A 19737-nucleotide genomic window follows, 5' to 3' on the forward strand; every position below is an offset into this window, starting at 1 on the left:
GGTCATTGGTGTCTTCAGGGGATTTTTGGTCTGAAGGGTCTTTTGGTTCCTCTGGATCTTTAAGGGTCTTTGGGTCTTTTTGGGTCTTCCGGGTCTTCGGGGTGTTTTGGGTCTTTGGGGTCTTTTGGGTCTTTGGGGTGTTTTGGGTCGTCAGAGTGTTTTGGGTCTTTGGAGTATTTTGGGTCTTTTGGGTATTCGGGGTGTTTTGGGTTATCGGGGTATTTTGGGTCTTTGGGGTCTTTTGGATTTTTGGGGTGTTTTGGGTGTCCGTGGCCATTTGGGTCTTCAGGGTATTTTTGAGCCTCGGGGCCTTTAAGGGTATTTTGGGTCTTCAGGGTCTTTTTGAGCCTCTGGGCCTTCAAGGGTATTTTGGGTCTTTAAGGGTATTTTGGGTATTCAGGGGTCTTGGTGGTCTTAAGGGTCTTGGGAGAATTAACGGGTCGTCAACGGTCTGAGGGGTCTCAGCAGTCTAAACGTAATTAAGAGGGTTAATTAAGAGGGTGTTAATTTTATTTGAAGAAAAAGCAGACGTTTTCGTCGCATATAAAAATAACGACATCACCATATACTTTTGCTCTATTATAATAAAGATATATAGCATGCGTCCTCCAATCCTACTGATTCTCCATCATGCAAATAGCTCAATATCACAGGGTGATTAAGTTACACGTAAATAGGATATTTGTCTATACAAAGTTTATGCTCATGGAAGAGTGAGATGACAGAGGGGAGAAGGCAACACACTGAGACAGAGTGGCCGTGGGTGAACATGTGTATATAACGCACAAGTTAGGTCACCTGATCAAGATCGGGTTATTTAGACATCAGCAAAATATCAAGAAGATTGATGTTTGGAGCTGTTGTAAAAATCAACTCGGGAGTGCAACTCATGATGAGCCAAATGGCCTCATTTCCTTGTTTGAAGTCGTATGGGAGCATCTGATGACTTAGAGTCAGTGTAGTCCCATGGTGAGTGGGGAACCCTTGTTTATTAATTGCTACAGAACATAAATAATTAAATGCAATTGTTCAATTCACGACAAAAAATTCACTTGCGAATTGTCAATACCTAAGCCAAGCTGTGTCCATCTCCCTGCAGATTTACCCAAGTGCCGTTATTTCTTGTTTTAACATCGATTTAATAAATAATTGCAACTGTTTATTGTGACGATGGCCTCGTGCGTGCTCCAATAATGTGTTGGAGCAAATTTCGGGCCAGTTGGCCCAGGGGTAAGGAAGGAATTGTATAAAAATCAAAAAACGGTTTCACACAGAAACATCTCTTAAATATATATATATACAGTCACGTGAAAAAGTAAGTACACCCCATGTAAAGTTTTGACTTTTTCAACATACAGCTATTTGATCTTCATTTCAACAATATTGATAGATAAAGGTGATATAATATAACAAATATCATGACATCGACTCGAAGAAATTTTTGCCCACTCCTCCATGCAGAATTCTTCCGAAGTAACATGGCAGCGTGTGCAAAGCGACTAAGAAACAGGTGTATCGGCCACTTCCGTGTTACAGATTCGGCACGCACTCTTCACACATAAACATGCGACTGAGAAAGATGTGTCGCGGCCACTTCCATTTTGCAGAATTCAATCTTTTTTCAAAATGGGCACCATGTACTGTTTAGATTTTGATGATTTGCGTGTGATATGATTCAACGGATGTTTATATGAATCGCTTAAAATATAAAAAGCCTTAAATTTCTGATATTTTGCCTTTTTATTTGGGCTTCCCAATTGAAGCCCCGTCCGTAGGGCGGGTACCGTTGCTTGTATATATAAAATAAAGGCATGTGTGAAAGAGAGGAGGAGGATGGTTGAGAGGGAGGTGAGAAGAAAGGTGGAGGAGGGGAGATATGTGAAAGCAGTCAGACAGGCACAGCAAGGTGCTTGGACTAGGTGGGAAGGTATGCGGGTGAGGACATTGAAGTGGCAAGAGATTTGGAGGATGGAGCCGATATTGTTGAGTTTCCTGTTGCGGGCAACGTATGATGTGCTTCCGTCACCAGTAAACTTGAGATTGTGCGGGTTGTTGCAGGAGGAGAGAAGTTCTTTGTGTGGAGGTTTGGGAACGGTTTTGGGAACGGCAGCAGGAAGATACAAGTGGCGGCATGATCAGGTGCTGGTGGTGGTAGTGCAGATGGTGCAATAAGAGGTGGAGAGAGAGAGAGAGAGAGAGAAGAGAAGAGAAGAGAAGAGAAGAGAAGAGAAGAGAAGAGAAGAGAAGAGAAGAGTGGAGAAGGAGACCGATGGGAGAGAGGTGTTGTTTGGCAGAGGGCCAAGTGGTAAGAGGTGGAAAGAGGTAGAAAGCAAGAGGGCTGTAAAAATGGTTGTGATTGGCAGGTGGTGGCAGACCTAAAGCCACAATTGGTATTCCCAGAGGAGATCTGTGTGACAAGGTTGCATCCTGACTGTCATCTGGGCAGTTGTAACAAGACAGGTCGTCTTCAGGGAATTGTCTGTACCTTGGGAAGAGAACATGGAGGAAGTGCGGATTCAGTATACAAAAAAAAAAGAAGAAAAAAGTGCACGAGATGAAAAGAGGAAAGTACAGTGAGCTGGAGGCAGAGTGCCGGGAGAAGGGTTGACGAGTTTCACGTCAGCCATTTGAGGTGGGGTGTAGACTGTAGAGCGTATATTGGCAATTCCTTTTCTGCATTTCTTGCTTGGCTTGGAGTGTGTGGGACAGAAAGAAGCAGAATGTGTGACAGAGTGGTCCAGGTTACCTTAAAGGCTCACTTTGGATATGGAGGAAATTTATGGAGGCACGTCGAGCTGTGTAGGTTGAGGTTGTGGGTGGTGGTTCATTTCAGCTTACAGGGGTAGTGACTGAGCATGGAAGAGAAATGGAGATGTGTGAATGGTGTGTGTGTGTGTGTGTGTGCGTGTGTGTGTGTGTGTGTTGCAGGAGTGGGTGTGGTTTTGCATGAATGTGTTTTTGTTCGAGTGGGGAATGTTGTAAGGGTAGGTGGTCGGTTGGATAGGTGTGGTTTTTTTTTGGTGTATGAGTGAGTGGGTGAGGGGCTGTGGATTCTGGGAATGGAGGCGGTTTTGTTGTTGTAGTCTTCTACAACTTTTGTTGTTGTCTTTTGTTGTCTGCTGTAGTCTTTTGTTGTTGTTGTTGTTGTTGTTGTTGTAGTGTTCTCACTTGCTGGGGGTGGGGGTATGTACGCATCCGGGTGTAGCTGCTGCAAGCGGAGGTGTATGTGCCCCTGCTGGCCCACCTTAGCTAACCGTATCGAGGTCGAAGGGCCGAAACGGGATGATGCTGAGGACCACAACTGAGGACCCGGTCAGTGAGGCACACTTGAGACCAGGGGTGTTTTGAAATTATGTTATGTATAATATATATATTAGGGTGCATCAAACGCCCTTAGGTTCTTGGATTTTAATGTCTATTCTCTCAAATGTTACACTTGTTGGTAGAAGTATGTATGCAAAAAATAAATGAAATCAGAGGTGGTCCTGGGTGGCCACCGGCCACTTTTATATATTTAGGGCCATTTTCGGGGCCGCACTATGTAAAAATGTTTGATTTTGTTATTTTACACCCAAACCTAGTCATGTTTGGTATCAAATTGAAGGTCTTGATGAGAGGAATACAAATATAACAATTTTATGCAAAAAACGATGGTTTGATAATTAGTTTGTATTTTTACATGAATGAAATCGGAGGTCTAATCGTGGGTCCCATACTAGTAGTCTAATAATATCCTTTATTTTCTTTCAGATGGCAGATAAGAAGACCAGATTAGCAAGTGCCATTTTTGGTCTTGGCAATGCTTTTACAGAAGCAGATGGTACATTGACAGGAGTCCGCCTCCCAACTTGCCGGCAGGTTCTTCGATGCGTGATGTGGTACATCCAGAAAGAAATATGTGAAGGCAAACAAACTCAGCCACTGAAATGGAAATCTGCCAGCATCGTCCTTATCCAGCTGAAAAAATTCTACACTAAAGCAAATATTCCTATGCTTTCAGACCATCAATGCTGCAAACGAATACTTGACCTTCTTAATGACAATAACAAATTGCGTCAAATACCTGTTTCTCGCCGAGAATCTCCAAGCACTTTGGCTAAGTTGCAAACCATGAATGAACGTCTTGATAAGACCTTTGGTGTATGGACAAAAGATGCAATGACAAACATTAAGAATGAGGAAGATAGAGTATTTTTAGAGTCAATGAAATCTGACAGAGTAGCCTCATTTGGTGGTGTTGACAAGAAGAAAGTTGATAAAGATCATAGAAAAGAAAAACGCCTCTTAGCGGAAGCTTCAAGACGAGAACGTCATGAATCATCCAGTGTACAAGAGATGACAATTAGTTCTGTATGCTCTGATGATAGTGACTCTGCAGATAGCTTGGAAGAAACTGAAGAAGAGGCGATTCCAGAGTTTCAAAGGAAGCGTAGTCACCACAGATCAACATATGCAGGTACATCTGCCTTTATTCCTCATGATATTCTGAAAAGACATTCAGTTGTGTCTGTTGCTACTCGACTAAACATAACTCCTGTTCAACAGGTTGCGCTCACCAAAGCTGTAATTCAAGAGGCAGGAGGTGATCCACGTCGTGTGGCCAAGTCGTACTCAACTGCTGATAAGGCTCGACGATCAATAACAAGTGCTATCGCCAAAGATATTCAAGAAAATTGGATCGCCCCAACAGCTGCAACACTTCACTGGGATGGCAAGCAGATACCAACGCTCACAAACAAGAATGTCAAGGAAGAAAGATTGCCAGTGTTGGTTGGGAATGCCACTGATGTAAAGCTACTGGGGGTGGCTAGATATCCTCCTGGAAGTGATAGGTCATCAGGTGACATCATTGCCGAGCACACTTACACGTATCTACATTCATGGAAGTGCAAACAATCAGTTGTCAACTTATGTTTTGACACAACAGCATCAAACACTGGACACGTTACAGCTGCCTGTGTTACCATTCAATCAAAACTGGACCGTGCTCTTCTGTGGTGTGCATGTCGCCATCATGTTGGAGAGGTAATCCTGGATCATGTGTTTGACGTTCTCAAAATTGAGGCATCAAAGTCTCCAGAAGTATCTTTGTTCCAAAAATTCCAGAAGAATTGGGAACGCATATCGCATGCAAAGAATGAAAGTTTAACCAAAATTGACATTTCCATGTACAATGACTATGCACAACAGCTGCTTTTATCCTGAAAAAACAAGGTTTTAAGCACAATCCGCACAAGCGCTTCATACTGTAGGGAAGACTACAAGGAAATGGCACAACTCTGCCAGGTAGTCCTCGATGATGATGTCACAAAACAAGGAACACTCCACAGACCAGGGGCCATGCATAAAGCAAGGTGGATGTCAAAGCTTCTTTATTCCATCAAAATATGCCTACTTGAAGAGCAAATTTCTCTACTACCTCGAGGAACTGTAACAACACAACATCAACAGAAAAAACTGAAGGAGTTTGTTGTTTTTGTTGTTTATATTTATTGTGATTGGTGGCTCATATGTCAGTCTGCTTCAAATGCCCCATGGTTTGATTTGTGCTTTTACAAGACTCTGCTCAACTATAAAGCTGTCAACTCAACCATTTCAGTCAGCGCTGTGAAAGCCTTTGATAGACATTTGTGGTATTTAACCCCAGAACTGGTTGTTTTGGCACTGTTCAGCAATGCAATTCCTCAAAAGGATCGTCGTGCCCTTGCAGATGTGTTACTGGCCATACAACCAGATGAAATGCCAAGCACTCCAAAACACCGCTACGGTTCTGGATATGGCAAACCGTCATTTCCAAAAATTACAGAAGCGACAACCCTGGCTGATCTTGTGAACGAGGACTCGTGGTTTACAGTAAACCTTCTTCACCTAGATATGACCTTCCTAACAGAGGATGTTGACACTTGGCAGAACAATGAGCACTTCAAGGCAGCCAAGTCCATTGTGGATGGGCTTAATGTTGTGAATGACCCTGCAGAGAGAGCAGTAAAGCTCGCAACTGATTTTGTCTCAACTGCAAGAAGAGAAGACCACTTCCAAAATCTTCTTCAAGTGGTTGAATGTGACCGCAAAGCGAGGCCAAATTTGCGGAAACGAGCAAAGTTGGAGTAGTGACATTGGCGTTGTGCTTAATACATTTTCAAACTTTTAATCAATGAAAGTACAATACTACAACACTGTACTACAACTTTGTAATATGAAGAACGATTTTGGTTAATTTTACATTGACATGTAAGGTTGTTTTAACTGTTTGATATTAGGCATTTAGTAAAAGTAGGACTTTACTTTTGTATATAGGTATAATGGTTAATTTTACATTATCTTGTAGTTAATTTTACATTATCTTGTAAAGTAGTTTAGCTGTGGCCCTAAATGGCCCTAAATATATAAAAGTGGCCGGTGGCCACCCAGGACCACCTCTGATTTCATCTATTTTTTGCATACATACTTCTACCAACAAGTGTAACATTTGAGGGAATAGACATTAAAATACAACAACTTTTTGAAAATCATGGGGCGTTTGATGCACCCTATTATATATATAATTATATCTATATATACAGTGGTGAGAAAAAGGTTTTTTTTTTTTTTTTTTTTTTTTTTTTTTGTATACAAGATCGAGGCTCGTGAAAGAGCGAACATTAATCACACAGAAAGACAAACCGACACATAAAACATATAACATAGGGAGCGGTAGACAAGATGGGGAGAGAGGGGGAAGGACACAAACACAACATTTGAGAGCAGGGACCGAGAGACATGGAGACATCGAGAGATCTGAGAGAGGGCGAGGGCTTTGGGGGGGGGGGGGGGGGGCGTGGGAAGGGGGCAGTGGGAGAGGTATAAAACATACGGACACTGCCAGGACTTCCAGGAAAGAAGTTGGAATTTCAAACAAGGTGGACCTGGGGTGAATTAGCGGGGGTAGAAAAGATCAAGGTTTTGGATGGGGGAAGATAAGAGATGGTGGTGAACAGCTGTTTTAAAGACCTGGAGGGAGGAGTGGGATTGAAGGGAGTGAGGGAGTTTGTTCCAGAGGCGGGAGAAAAGAGGAATGAAAGAGTGAAGGTGAGCGGAGAGCCGAGATTTCGGCAGTTTAACCATCAGAGGGTTGCTGGCAGATCTTGTGCGACCTGTAGGAATATTTGGGGGACAGAGCACAGAGAGAGCTGGGGGTGCAAGGCCGGAGAGGAGTCGGTAGAAGACAGAAAGACCACCTACCTGCCTGCGGTGAGTGAGTGAAAGGCCCTCAGAGATAGCTTCATCGCGGGAGATTCCAATAATTCTGAAAGCTTTGGTTTCAACAGCGTGAAGCCGAGCTAGGTGTGAGGCAGGAGCACCGGCCCATAGGGGAGAACAGTATTCCATTGAGCTGCGGATGAAAGCCTTATATGTGGTGAGGAGCTCAGGTGTGCCGAGGAAGGACTTCGCACGACGGAGGATGCCCAGTCGGCGACTGGCTTTGGAGGCCAGCTTGGAAATGTGGTTTTCCCAAGAAAGATCATGGCAGATAGTGAGACCCAAAATCTTGAGCGACAGAACTTCTTGGAGAGGATTTTTGAGAAAGTAGATGGGAGGGTTGTCCAGTCGATCTTTTCGGAGAGACATAGTAAGAGTGTGAGATTTGTCAGGATTGAAAGACATGTTCCACTTGTTTGACCAGTCTGTGATTTTGTCCAGGTCTTCAGAGAGTGAGGAGGCAGCAGACTGCCGATCTGAGGGAAGAGGAATGGAGCGGCAGAGAGTGGAGTCATCAGCAAAGAGATAGAGAGGATTTTCGAGAGAGTCAGAGAGATCATTGATGAAGACCAGAAAAAGCACGGGGCCCAGAACACTGCCTTGGGGAACTCCAGCCTGAACAGGAAGAGGAGATGAGAGAAACCCATTCAGGGCCACACGTTGACGACGACTAGAGAGGAAGTCCGCCAGCCATGCGTGGAGATTTCCATGGATACCAAAGGAGGAGAGTTTGGTGAGCAGAGCAGGGTGCCAGACCGTGTCGAAGGCACGTGATATGTCGAGGGAGACAGCTCTAATTTCCTGTTTGGCATTGAGGACCTCCATCCATTGTTGAGACAGCAGAAGCAGCATGTCCAGAGTAGAGTGACCTGGTCTGAAACCAAATTGATGATCAGAGATCAAGCCATTGGAGAAGAGGAAAGATTTCATATCAGAAGCAATGATGGATTCCATGACTTTGCTGATAATTGGGAGAAGGCTGATTGGTCTGTAGTTGCTAGGATCTGTTTTTGCACCTTTTTTGTGCAAAGCGGTGATGTTGGCTGATTTCCAAGCAGATGGCAGTTGACCTTGAGCAAAAGAGAGGGTGAAGAGAACAGAGAGAGGGTGAGATAGAGCAGCAGAGCAGGATTTTAGGACCCGTGGGCTGATGCCGTCGGGTCCAGTTGCAGAATCAGAGTCGAGGGTTGACAGAAACTTTTCCACCTTGTCAGGAGGAAAGGACACGGAGTCCAGGAGCAGCAGGGTACGACTGGGTATGGTGGGTACAGAGAGGGATGGGTTTGGGACACAAGATTTAGAGGCAAACACAGAGTTGAGGCATTCAGCTTTTTCACGTGCGGAGTCAGCTGTGTAGCCGTTTGAGGTAAGGGAGGGGATGGAGGGGGATCAAACACCAGAAACGGATTTGACCAGACGCCACCAGGATTTGGAAGAGGGAGACAGATAAGAGAGTTCGGTCTTGAGAACGGAGAGATATTGTTTCCTGGCTCTCCTGAGGGTGGACACACACTTGTTTCGGGCTTTGTGAAAGGAAATGAGATTTCCTTCCGTTGGATTTGCTTTCCAGGAGACGAAGGCAAGTTGTTTCTGGGCAACAGCCTCACCACAAGATTCCGTGTACCATGGACGGGAGGAAGGGTATGACAGCTGAAGACGAGATGGGATAAATCTGTGCATGAGAGAGAGCAATTTACTTTGGAAGAATTCCCAGGATGAGTTGATGTCAGAGGTGGTAGAGATGGGAGACCAGTCCAGATGATTGATGGCTGCTTGAAGACCGTGCCAGTTGGCCTGAGTGAAATGCCAGACTCGTCGACGCTGAGCAGGCTCCCTGAGGATGGTCAGCGAGATGTCCACTTTAACAAGGACATGATCAGATGATCCGATCGGAGCAGAAGAAGAACAGCAGACATTTTCAGGGAAGTTAGTCATAACCAAGTCCAGAAGAGAAGATGTTCCGTTGACTGAGATCCGGGTCGGGAAATTGACAGATTGTGTCAGTCCCAGTGAGTCGCAGAAGTCCTTTGCTGAGGAGCCATGGCTGGTGAGAGAGGTACCCACACCCAGCCAACTGGCATGATGACAGTTGAAATCACCACATATGAGGAAGAGAGAGTTGGGATGAGTAGATAGAAGTTGGTCCATATCATCAGACAGCGAGATGTAGATGGAGTCATCACTGTTTGGTGGACGGTACAACACACATATGAACAAGAGGTGGGAGCGAAGGGGAAGCCGTAGCCAGAGGTATTCCTGGGGGTGAGGTGGAGAGAGTGCAGTGCAGGGCGAGTGAGGAAGAGAGTTTTTGATAAAGATAGCAACTCCACCTCCAGGACGAGGCTCAGGTCTATCATACCGGAGGAGGGAGTAGCCCGGGAGAGATACTATGGAATCAGAGACATCATAAAGGAGGAAAGTTTCTGTTAAGCAGATCACGTCTGGTTTGACAGAAGCAACCTGTATGGAGAGATCAGTTAAGTAATCAGTTAAGGTTGTAGAATGTTCTGTATTTCTGCGTAAATGTGACCTAAAATATGATATGATCTTCATCTACATTCTAATAATAGATAGAGAGAACCTGATTATACAAATAGCACACAAAAATATACTTATTTATTGATTTATTTATTGCAAAGTGAGCAAAATGATCCAAAATTCAATTTCTTTGTCGGAAAGAGTTAATGAACCTTTCGGTTAATCAGCCCAATTAAGGGGGTACGGTAATTACAGTCAGGTGTTTCAATCAATGGGATGACAATCAGGAGTGACTGAGTGGCCCTGCCCTATATGAAAAACATAAACTTTGTTCTTCGCCATCAGTCTGGTCTTCACCACAAAGGTTTGTGGACGCGTGTCATGCTCTGATCAAAAGGGATTTCTGAGGACCTCAGATATAGTGTTGTCGATGTTAATCGGTCTGGAAAGGGTTACAAAACCATTTCTAAATATGTTGGGCTCTACCAATCCACCGTCAGGCAGATAGTGTACAAATGGAGTAAGTTCAACACCACTGTTACTCTTTCCAGGAGCGGTCGTCCAACGAAAATCACTCCAAGAGCAAAGCGTACAATAATCCAGGAAGTCAAACCAACCCCTTGGTAACGTCTACGTATCTGCAGGCCTCTCTTGCAATGGTTAATGTCAGTGTCCATGGGTCCACCATCAGAAAAACACTGAACAAGAATGGTGTGCATGGGAGGATAGCAAGTAGGAAACCACTGCTCTCCAAGAAGAACATTGCCGCTCGTCTCAAGTATGTCAAAGACCACCTGGATGATCCAGAAGGCTATTGGAAGAATGTTCTGTGGACAGATAAGTTGATAGTGGAACTTTTTGGCTTAAATGAGAAACGTTATGTTTGGCGAAAACCAAACACTGCATTCCAGCATAAGAACCTCATCCCAACTGTGAAGCATGGTGGTGGGAGTATCATGGTTTGGGCCTGCTTTGCTGCCTCACAACGCGGGCGGCTTGCAATCATTGACGGAACCATGAATTCTGGATTGTACCAGCAAATTCTACAGGTGAATGTCACGGCATCCATCTCCATTGGCTGAAGCTTCACAGAAAGTGGGTCATGCAGCAAGACAACAACCCTAAACACACGAGTAAATGTACAACAGAATGGCTGAAGCAGAAGATATTTTGTGTTTTGGAATGGCCAAGTCAACTTCCAGACCTTAACCCAATTTAAATGTTGTGGCAGAATTTGAAGCGAGCAGTTCATGCAAAAAAAGTCCACAAATAACTGAGTTGAAGCAGTTCTGTAAGGAGGAATGGGCCAAGATTCCTCCAAGCCGATGTGCAGGACTGATGAAGAGTTACAGGAAATGATTGGTTGAAGTTATTGCTGCTCGAGAGGGTGCCACCAGTTACTGAATGTAATGGTTCACATACTTTTTCTGACAAAGCAATTGAATGTTGGAGCATTTTACTCAATAATTAAATGAAAAGGAGATTTTTTTTGGTGTGTTATTTGTTTAATCAGGTCCTCTTTATCTATTAAGTCTTCGATGAAGATCTGATCACATTTTAGGTCTAATTTACGCAGAAATACAGAAAATTCTGAAGGGTTCACAAACTTTTTCTCACCACTGTGTATATAGATAAGGGATTAAATCAACAAGAGAAGGAGAGAGAAGAGAAAAGGGATGGTAGCATCTCCTTGCTAGCGGGTCCAGTCAATAGCAAGTAGGTGGAGGAAGATAGGAGGTGGTTATGAGGAAATAAAATATCATGGGTAATTGGGTATGGATGGAGGATGGATGACCTGAGATGATGGTGCACTGTGAACTTGAAGCCATGGAGCGAAGAGTGTGATTGAACAGACTGAGTGAGGAATAAGGTTCCACAATTGATAGAAGACAGGAACAAATAAAATGGAGATGAGAAGTAAACTCTGGGTTGACCTTAACCTCTAATGATTCATTTGCTCAGGACACAAAAATGTTTGTGCAATCTCTTTTGATAAAAAATGGAACAGTATTGATGAAGGCGAGTCAAAATGTTTTCCCCGATCTTGAATGAATGGTTGTTTATGCACTATCAAAACTTGACACAGATGTGTGTTTTGGTTTCTATTTTACAACTAGTGTGATACAATTTTCCCAGCAATGGGTGGGTTTGCTGATGCCGCTGGAATACAAGTCATGTCTTTGGCTCTGAAACGTTTTGAAAAGGGGGAAAAAAACTTTGAATCCACTTGGGAATCCTGTATATTACAATTATTTATTTTAGTACAACTTTTGCACTGTGATGGTTGCACAACCTTTTCATTGTGGAAATTATTTGCATGATATACAATTCAAATTGAAATGGGCTAATGCTTAGGGTTTGCTGTGCTTGATGCTGTTCAATTACCACCTTGGGGAAGTGGGCTAGTCCTCAAGGTTTGCTGTGCTTGATGCTGTTCAATTACCACCTTGGGGAAGTGGGCTAGTGCTCAGGGTTTGCTGTGCTTGATGCTGTTCTTACCACATTTGGGAAGTGGGCTCGTGCTCAGGATTTGCTGTGCTTGATGCTGTTCAATTACCACCTTGGGGAAGTGGGCTAGTGCTCAGGGTTTGCTGTGCTTGATGCTGTTCTTACCACCTTTGGGAAGTGGGCTCGTGCTCAGGATTTGCTGTGCTTGGTGCTCAGGGTTTGCTGTGTTATTACCACATTTGGGAAGTGGGTTCGTGCTCAAGGTTTGCTGTGCTTGATGCTGTTCTTACCACCTTTGGGAAGTGGGCTCGTGCTCATGGTTTGCTGTGCTTGATGCTGTTATTACCACATTTGGGAAGTGGGCTCGTGCTCAGGGTTTGCTGTGCTTGATGCTGTTCTTACCACCTTTGGGAAGTGGGCTCGTGCTCAGGGTTTGCTGTGCTTGATGCTGTTATTACCACATTTGGGAAGTGGGCTCGTGCTCAGGGTTTGCTGTGCTTGATGCTGTTCTTACCACCTTTGGGAAGTGGGCTCGTGCTCAGGGTTTGCTGTGCTTGATGCTGTTCAATTACCACATTTGGGAAGTGGGCTCGTGCTCAGGGTTTGCTGTGCTTGATGCTGTTCTTACCACCTTTGGGAAGTGGGCTCGTGCTCAGGGTTTGCTGTGCTTGATGCTGTTATTACCACATTTGGGAAGTGGGCTCGTGCTCAGGGTTTGCTGTGCTTGATGCTGTTCTTACCACCTTTGGGAAGTGGGCTCGTGCTCAGGGTTTGCTGTGCTTGATGCTGTTCAATTACCACCTTGGGGAAGTGGGCTCGTGCTCAGGGTTTGCTGTGCTTGATGCTGTTATTACCACCTTTGGGAAGTGGGCTCGTGCTCAGGGTTTGCTGTGCTTGATGCTGTTCAATTACCACCTTTGAGAAGTGGGCTAGTGCTCAGGGTTTGCTGTGCTTGATGCTGTTATTACCACATTAGGGAAGTGGGCTCGTGCTCAGGGTTTGCTATGCTTGATGCTGTTATTACCACCTTTGGGAAGTGGGCTCGTGCTCAGGTATTGCTGTGCTTGATGCTGTTATTACCACATTTGGGAAGTGGGCTCGTGCTCAGGGTTTGCTATGCTTGATGCTGTTATTACCACCTTTGGGAAGTGGGCTCGTGCTCAGGGTTTGCTGTGCTTGATGCTGTTATTACCACATTTGGGAAGTGGGCTCATGCTCAGGGTTTGCTTTGCTTGATGCTGTCCTTACCACATTTGGGAAGTGGGCTCGTGCTCAGGGTTTGCTTTGCTTGATGCTGTCCTTACCACATTTGGGAAGTGGGCTCGTGCTCATGGTTTGCTGTGCTTGATGCTGTTCAATTACCACCTTTGGGAAGTGGGCTAGTGCTCAGGGTTTGCTGTGCTTGATGCTGTTATTACCACATTAGGGAAGTGGGCTCGTGCTCAGGGTTTGCTATGCTTGATGCTGTTATTACCACCTTTGGGAAGTGGGCTCGTGCTCAGGTATTGCTGTGCTTGATGCTGTTATTACCACATTTGGGAAGTGGGCTCGTGCTCAGGGTTTGCTATGCTTGATGCTGTTATTACCACCTTTGGGAAGTGGGCTCGTGCTCAGGGTTTGCTGTGCTTGATGCTGTTCTTACCACCTTTGGGAAGTGGGCTCGTGCTCAGGGTTTGCTTTGCTTGATGCTGTCCTTACCACATTTGGGAAGTGGGCTCGTGCTCATGGTTTGCTTTGGTTGATGCTGTTTTTACCACCTCTGGAACTGCGGTGTTTAAGTTTGATCCCAAATCTATTATAGTAAGGACAGCACCACCTATCATCCTTCTGCCAACCAGCTTACAACCATATTTTATTTCTTATTACTCAGTGAGTTAGTCTGTATACTAATAACATATACAAGAGTGCCATACAATACTGGGAACAGGAAGTGGGATGTAATTCAAAATTACTGATAGGATTGTGACTTATTAATGTGTGACATTCCTAATATAGCTCAAAGACTTACCAGTTGATAAAGGTTCTCCCAATAGTCTTGAGTCATAAGCCGAAATAAGGAAAGAAATGCCCAGTTGAAAGAGTCATAGTTGGTGTAGCCGTAGTTCGGATTCCTTCCAACCTTGAGGCACAAGTGGCCTTCTGGGCACTGACTGTTAAAAAAAGCAGCAGCTAACACAAGTGCATGGTCATTATCATAATCTACATATCCTAAGTTTTTCCCTTCATTTTTTACTCAATGAAAAGTGACTCAATACAGGAGTTATTTCACTAATGATAACTACTGAAGTATTGGTGTGACTGTAGGATATAAGGGGAGGGAGAGGTGTTTATAAATGCTGATAACTGATGATTACGATGCTGATTTTCATAATGATCTTAATGTTACTGTTACAGTCCTGGCCAAAAATTTTTGGCACCCTTGCAATTTTTTCAAATAACACAATTTTCTATAAAAATCAGTTGAAATTGACAAAAGTATTTGGTCTCCACAATTCTTTATTTCAATGTTAATATTACAGAACCTTTGCTTTTGATTCAGAACTTAATATATCCTTTTAAATCAGAAAATAAAAAGAAATGGCATTGACAAAATTATTGATGCCCTGGACTTAATATTTGGTAGCACGGCCTTTGGACCAAATACCTGCAGTCAAGCGCTTCCTACACCTCCCTACTGGCAGTTTGGCCCACTCTTCGTGTGCAAACTGCTCCAGTTGTCCCGGATTTGAAGGGTGCCTTCTCCCAACTGTTGTTTTCAGATTTCCCCACAGGTGTTCAATGGAATTTAGATCTGGACTCATTGCTGGCCACTTCAGAACAGTCCAGCGTTTTATCTTGAACGATTCCTTGGTGCTTTCTAAAGTATGTTTGGGGTCATTGTCCTGCTGCAAGACCTCTGATCTTCAGCGGAGACCCAGATTTCTGACACTGGGTTGAACATTGCACTCCAAAATGCCTTGGTAATCTCCTGATTTCATGATGACATACACACATTCAAGGCACCCAGTGCCAGAGGCAGCACAGTAACCCCAAAACATCACTGAACCTCCTCCATGCTTTACTGTAGGGAAGGTGTTCATTTCTTTGAAGGCTTGATTTTGTTTTCTGTAAACATAGAGATGATGTGCTTTACCTAAAAGCTCTAATTTGGTCTCATCGGTCCACAGGACATTCTCCCTGAAGGTTTTGGCTTGTTCAGGTATGTTTTGGCAAACTCCAGTCGGGCTTTCTTTTGTCTCTCTTACAGCAGTGGGGTCCTATCAAAGAACCCCCTTTCATTGAGTTGGTGACGGATGGCACGAGTGAAACTGTCGTACCTTGTGTCTGAAGGTCAGCTTGAATCTGTTTGGCAGTTGATTGAGGTGCTTTCTCCACCATTCGAACAATCCTTCACTGCAATCTTCGATCAGGTTTTCTCTTACGGCCACGTCCAGGGAGGTTGGCTACAGTGCCATGGGCCTTAAACTTCCTGATAACATTGCGTGCGGTGGACACAGGAACATCAAGGTCTTGGGAGATGGACTTGTAGCCTTGAGAGTGTCCATGCTTAGCTACAATCTTGTGTCTGACCTACTCAGATAATTCTCTGGTTTTCTTTCTTTTCTCCATGCTCTTTGCGGTACACACAGTGATACAACACAGCAGAATGACTCCTTTTCTCCATTTAAATTGGTTGAATGAGTGATTTTTATATTGCAGGCACCTGCAACTCACCGTAGGTGAGTTCAATTCCAAAGTCAAGGAGAATCACCTGCTTGAAATCTAATTATTTCTAACAACTTCTAAAAGGTGCCAATAATATTGTCTGGGTCATTTTAGGATTTCTGTGTGGAATAAACTAAGATTTAGTAATTTTTCTCTGCTTTTTTTGTTTTGTTCCACTGCAAACCAAAGAAATACATTTGTGGATACCAAAAGATTTTTTTTTATTTCAACAATTAAAAGAAATGGTACATTATTTTTAAAAAGTGCAAGGGTGCCAATATTTTTGGCAACCACTGTATGTGGTAGGTGGCACCATCGTTCGATTGTTACGTGGAAATGGAGTGGGAGGGTCCATAGTAGGCCATCCCACAAGGCGGGGCAGCTCAAAAGATTGTCATCACCCCCAATAAGTGGGCGGCAATGAGAGGGACCTGCCGTGCATGAAGGTGGTCCCAGAGTTAATGAGGACCATGACCGCACAGAGCACGTCTGTTGGAGTTCGAGCTGCACCACCAGAAGGAAGACACTTCTCCCTCTACCTGGCCACCATTATCTTGCCTCCACCTCATCACTCCTCATTTCCCTGTGCCACACAAGCCCTGCGCACTGGCAACCTGTACACCAACGGCTTCATGCCTGCCTCAATCCCTTGCCTGCCCCCATTGTTTAGTGTGCAAGTTCTGGTATTGTCGGTGCCATTAGGGGATTATATATATATATTCATCTCTTGTACATAAGATTGTGTGTTCCTTTTATCCCTATCTGTGTCTGTCTACTACCAGATATGTGACATTATTTATTGATTGTCTTGTTTACCCTTATCCCCGTATTTCATTGTAAGAAACCATTTTATTTATAAAGGCACTTCCTCCCAACTTTTGGCCTCCCGCATGCCTTACCACCAGGTTCGGCTTCATTTGGGTGATCCTTGAGGAATAGTAATTGTAACATTGAACGCATCAACTACAAACACCGTTTCGGTCCTTCATGGGGATCTTATACCCCCAACGCAGACTGTCTGTGTTAACGGAACTGTCAAATGCGCATTACTGAAGCACTTTATAACAATTTTACTGGAGGTGTTAAACCTTTTGGTTCCTCAAAATGATTTTAGCCATAATATATTTGAAGGGGCTCACAGGATGGCTTAGAGGTACGCACGTTCGCCTTTAAGCGATCTAATCTGGGTTTAAACCCGACTCAGTTATAAACTGTCATCCCGGTGTTTCACAGGCAGGCTGATTCATCAATGTGTGTAACGTCCCTCGGATGGACGTTAAACGGGCGTCCCTTCGAACGGCAGTAGTTGGTGGACATTAAAGTCCCCATGGGTCCTTCTTGAAGGGTAGGCGAGCTATCACCGGCACCCTGGCCAAACTCCAAATTCCTCCCTGACTTCCTTTGTCGGAGTGGCGACCCGACCAAGATTGCTTAGATAATTCCTTTAGTGCAATACCCTGAGATAAAGGGAAGGCTTTAACTAACAGACAACCAGGAGCCATATTGGCTACAAAGATGGGTCTGGCCATATAACTTAGTGATTATAAAAGTAAAACAGAAATAAGGGGACAGGTGGAGTTTAAGGGAAATATAAATTCCTGTCATTTGAAGCGCTATCTGTTACAAAGCTCAAATTGTTTTGGTTCCTCTGAATCAGGTCCTTCCTATGCATGAAAATGGAACAAATAAAATTGCAATAGAGATGGTGCAACATGAATGGCATGAAAATAATTACAAACCAGTGGAAAAAGGCCCTTAGGTTAAATATTGAAGTGTAGTAGTACAATATACTATGGTGTAATCATGTATCACTTTCCTATTTTTGCTGTCTCAGTCTTTTTAAAAGATTATCTGCAGGCTAGCATTAAAAATAAACACAAAAAATAACGTTTTACTGTAGGAATAATTAGCTAGTCATTTGAAGCATTATCTTATGGTAAGTGGTTGCATAATCCAGATAACTAAATAAGGTATGTATAATGTATTCCTATTTTAAGCATGTTGGGCCCATCATTCCTTCTTACCCCGCATCAGAGGAATTTCCACAAAGAAGTGCATCCTTTGAGCCAGCCAAGAAATATTGATTTTCTGTTTGAAGTAGAGGTGAATAATATGAAACAACATCAAATAAACACATCAGCTAAATGTATAAACCACAGGGGTAAAGTGTACCTTTTCTATTAATGTAATCATTCCAGTCAAAGGTAGTGTTGTAGGGTCTTTCAGTGAAATATCCTTCCAGGGTGTTGGTGTTGTTACTCCGAGGCAACAGGACACATTTGTTTCTCAGACTTCCCATGAAAAGTTGTAGAGCGATCAGTGCGAACACGCTCAAACAGAACACTGTCAAGATCATAACATCCGCCAGCTTCTTCACGGACTGAATGAGAGCTCCAACAATTGTTTTGAGTCCTGCAACAAGGAATTCCTAGGTTTTGTAATTACTACAACTATTCACACACATTGTATGAAATCTGATCAATTAATTCTAAAAGTCAAAACCAGAGCTACAGTTTTGCAATAAATCGTGGTGTGACAGTAATGAGGCATTGAATGTTGCTGTACCCCCTATCATAAATAAAAAAAAAAAAAAATTGTATACAGAATCGAGGCTCGTGTAAGAGCTAACACATTGAACATGAAAACATGCACAGACACACAAAACATGCATTGAAGGGAGCGGGAGACAAGAGGGGAAAAGAGGGAAGCACACATGCACAACAACAGAAGAGAACAGGGACGCACATAGATCTGTGGAAGGGGGAGGGCTGGGGGGTTGGAGGGAGGGGTACATGGTACAAAGCAAATGAACACTTCTAAGAACCCCAGGAAAGAAGCTGGGGATTCACAGAGGTGGATTTGGGGCGTTTTAACGGGGGTAGAAAAGATCAAGGTTTTGGATGGGGGGGAGATAAGAGAGGGTGGTGAACAGGTGTTTTAAAGACCTGGAGGGAGGAGAGGGATTGAAGAGAGTGAGGGAGTTTGTTCCAGAGGCGGGAGAAAAGAGGAATGAAGGAGTGAAGGTGAGCAGAGAGTCTTGACTTTGGCAGTTTCACCAGAAGAGGGATGCTGGCAGATCCTGTGTGTCCTGCAGGAATATTTGGGGGGACAGAGCACAGACAGAACAGGGGGAGCAAGGCCGGAGAGGAGTCGGTAGAAGACAGAAAGACCACCTCCCTGCCTGCGGTGAGAGAGAGAAAGGCCCTCAGAATCAGCTTCATCGCGGGAGATGCCAATGATTCTGAATGCTTTGGTTTCAACCGCGTGAAGCCGAGCTAGGTGTGAGGCAGGCGCATCAGCCCAGAGGGGAGAGCAGTATTCCATTGAGCTGCGGATGACAGCTTTGTATGTCGTGAGGAACTCAGAAGTGTCCAGAAAGGGCTTCGCATGACGGAGGATGCCCAGTCGGCGAATGGCTTTGGAGGCCATCTTGGAAATTTGGTTTTCCCAGGAAAGATCATGGCAGATATTGAGACCCAAAAGCTTGAGTGAAAGAACTTCTTCAAGAGGATTGTTCAGAAAGTAGATGGGAGGGTTGCCCAGACGGTCTTTTCGGAGAGACAAAGCGAGAGTGTGAGATTTGTCAGGATTGAAAGACATGTTCCACTTGTTTGACCAGTTTGTGATTTTGTCCAGGTCTGCAGAGAGTGAAGAGGCTGCAGACTGCCGATCTGAGGGTTGGGATATGGAGCGGCAGAGAGTGGGGTCATCAGCAAAGACATAGAGAGGATTTTACAGAGAGTCGGAGAGATCATTAATGAATACCAGAAAAAGCACAGGGCCCAGAACACTGCCTTAGGGAACTCCAGACTGGACAGGAAGGGGGGAAGAGAGAATTCCATTCAGGGCCACACGTTGACTGCGACC

At 44.2% G+C, this 19737-nt stretch overlaps 1 protein-coding gene across 1 annotated transcript in view; it reads right to left on the reverse strand.

The window, feature by feature from the left end:
• The window catches only part of LOC137416790 (sodium channel protein type 4 subunit alpha-like), a 170623-nt gene that overhangs the window by 87503 nt on the left and 63383 nt on the right, over positions 1 to 19737 (reverse strand). The window contains exons 7-9 of the mRNA XM_078783297.1: positions 18043 to 18282; positions 17895 to 17958; positions 14174 to 14315 (exon numbers count right to left, since the gene is read on the reverse strand). Coding sequence (XP_078639423.1) covers positions 14174 to 14315; positions 17895 to 17958; positions 18043 to 18282 — 446 coding nt within the window. The remainder of the gene's footprint in view (positions 1 to 14173; positions 14316 to 17894; positions 17959 to 18042; positions 18283 to 19737) is intronic.

The sequence above is a fragment of the Myxine glutinosa genome, chromosome 1, assembly GCF_964187855.1.
Source record: "Myxine glutinosa chromosome 1, kmMyxGlut1.1, whole genome shotgun sequence".
NCBI lineage: Eukaryota > Metazoa > Chordata > Myxini > Myxiniformes > Myxinidae > Myxine > Myxine glutinosa.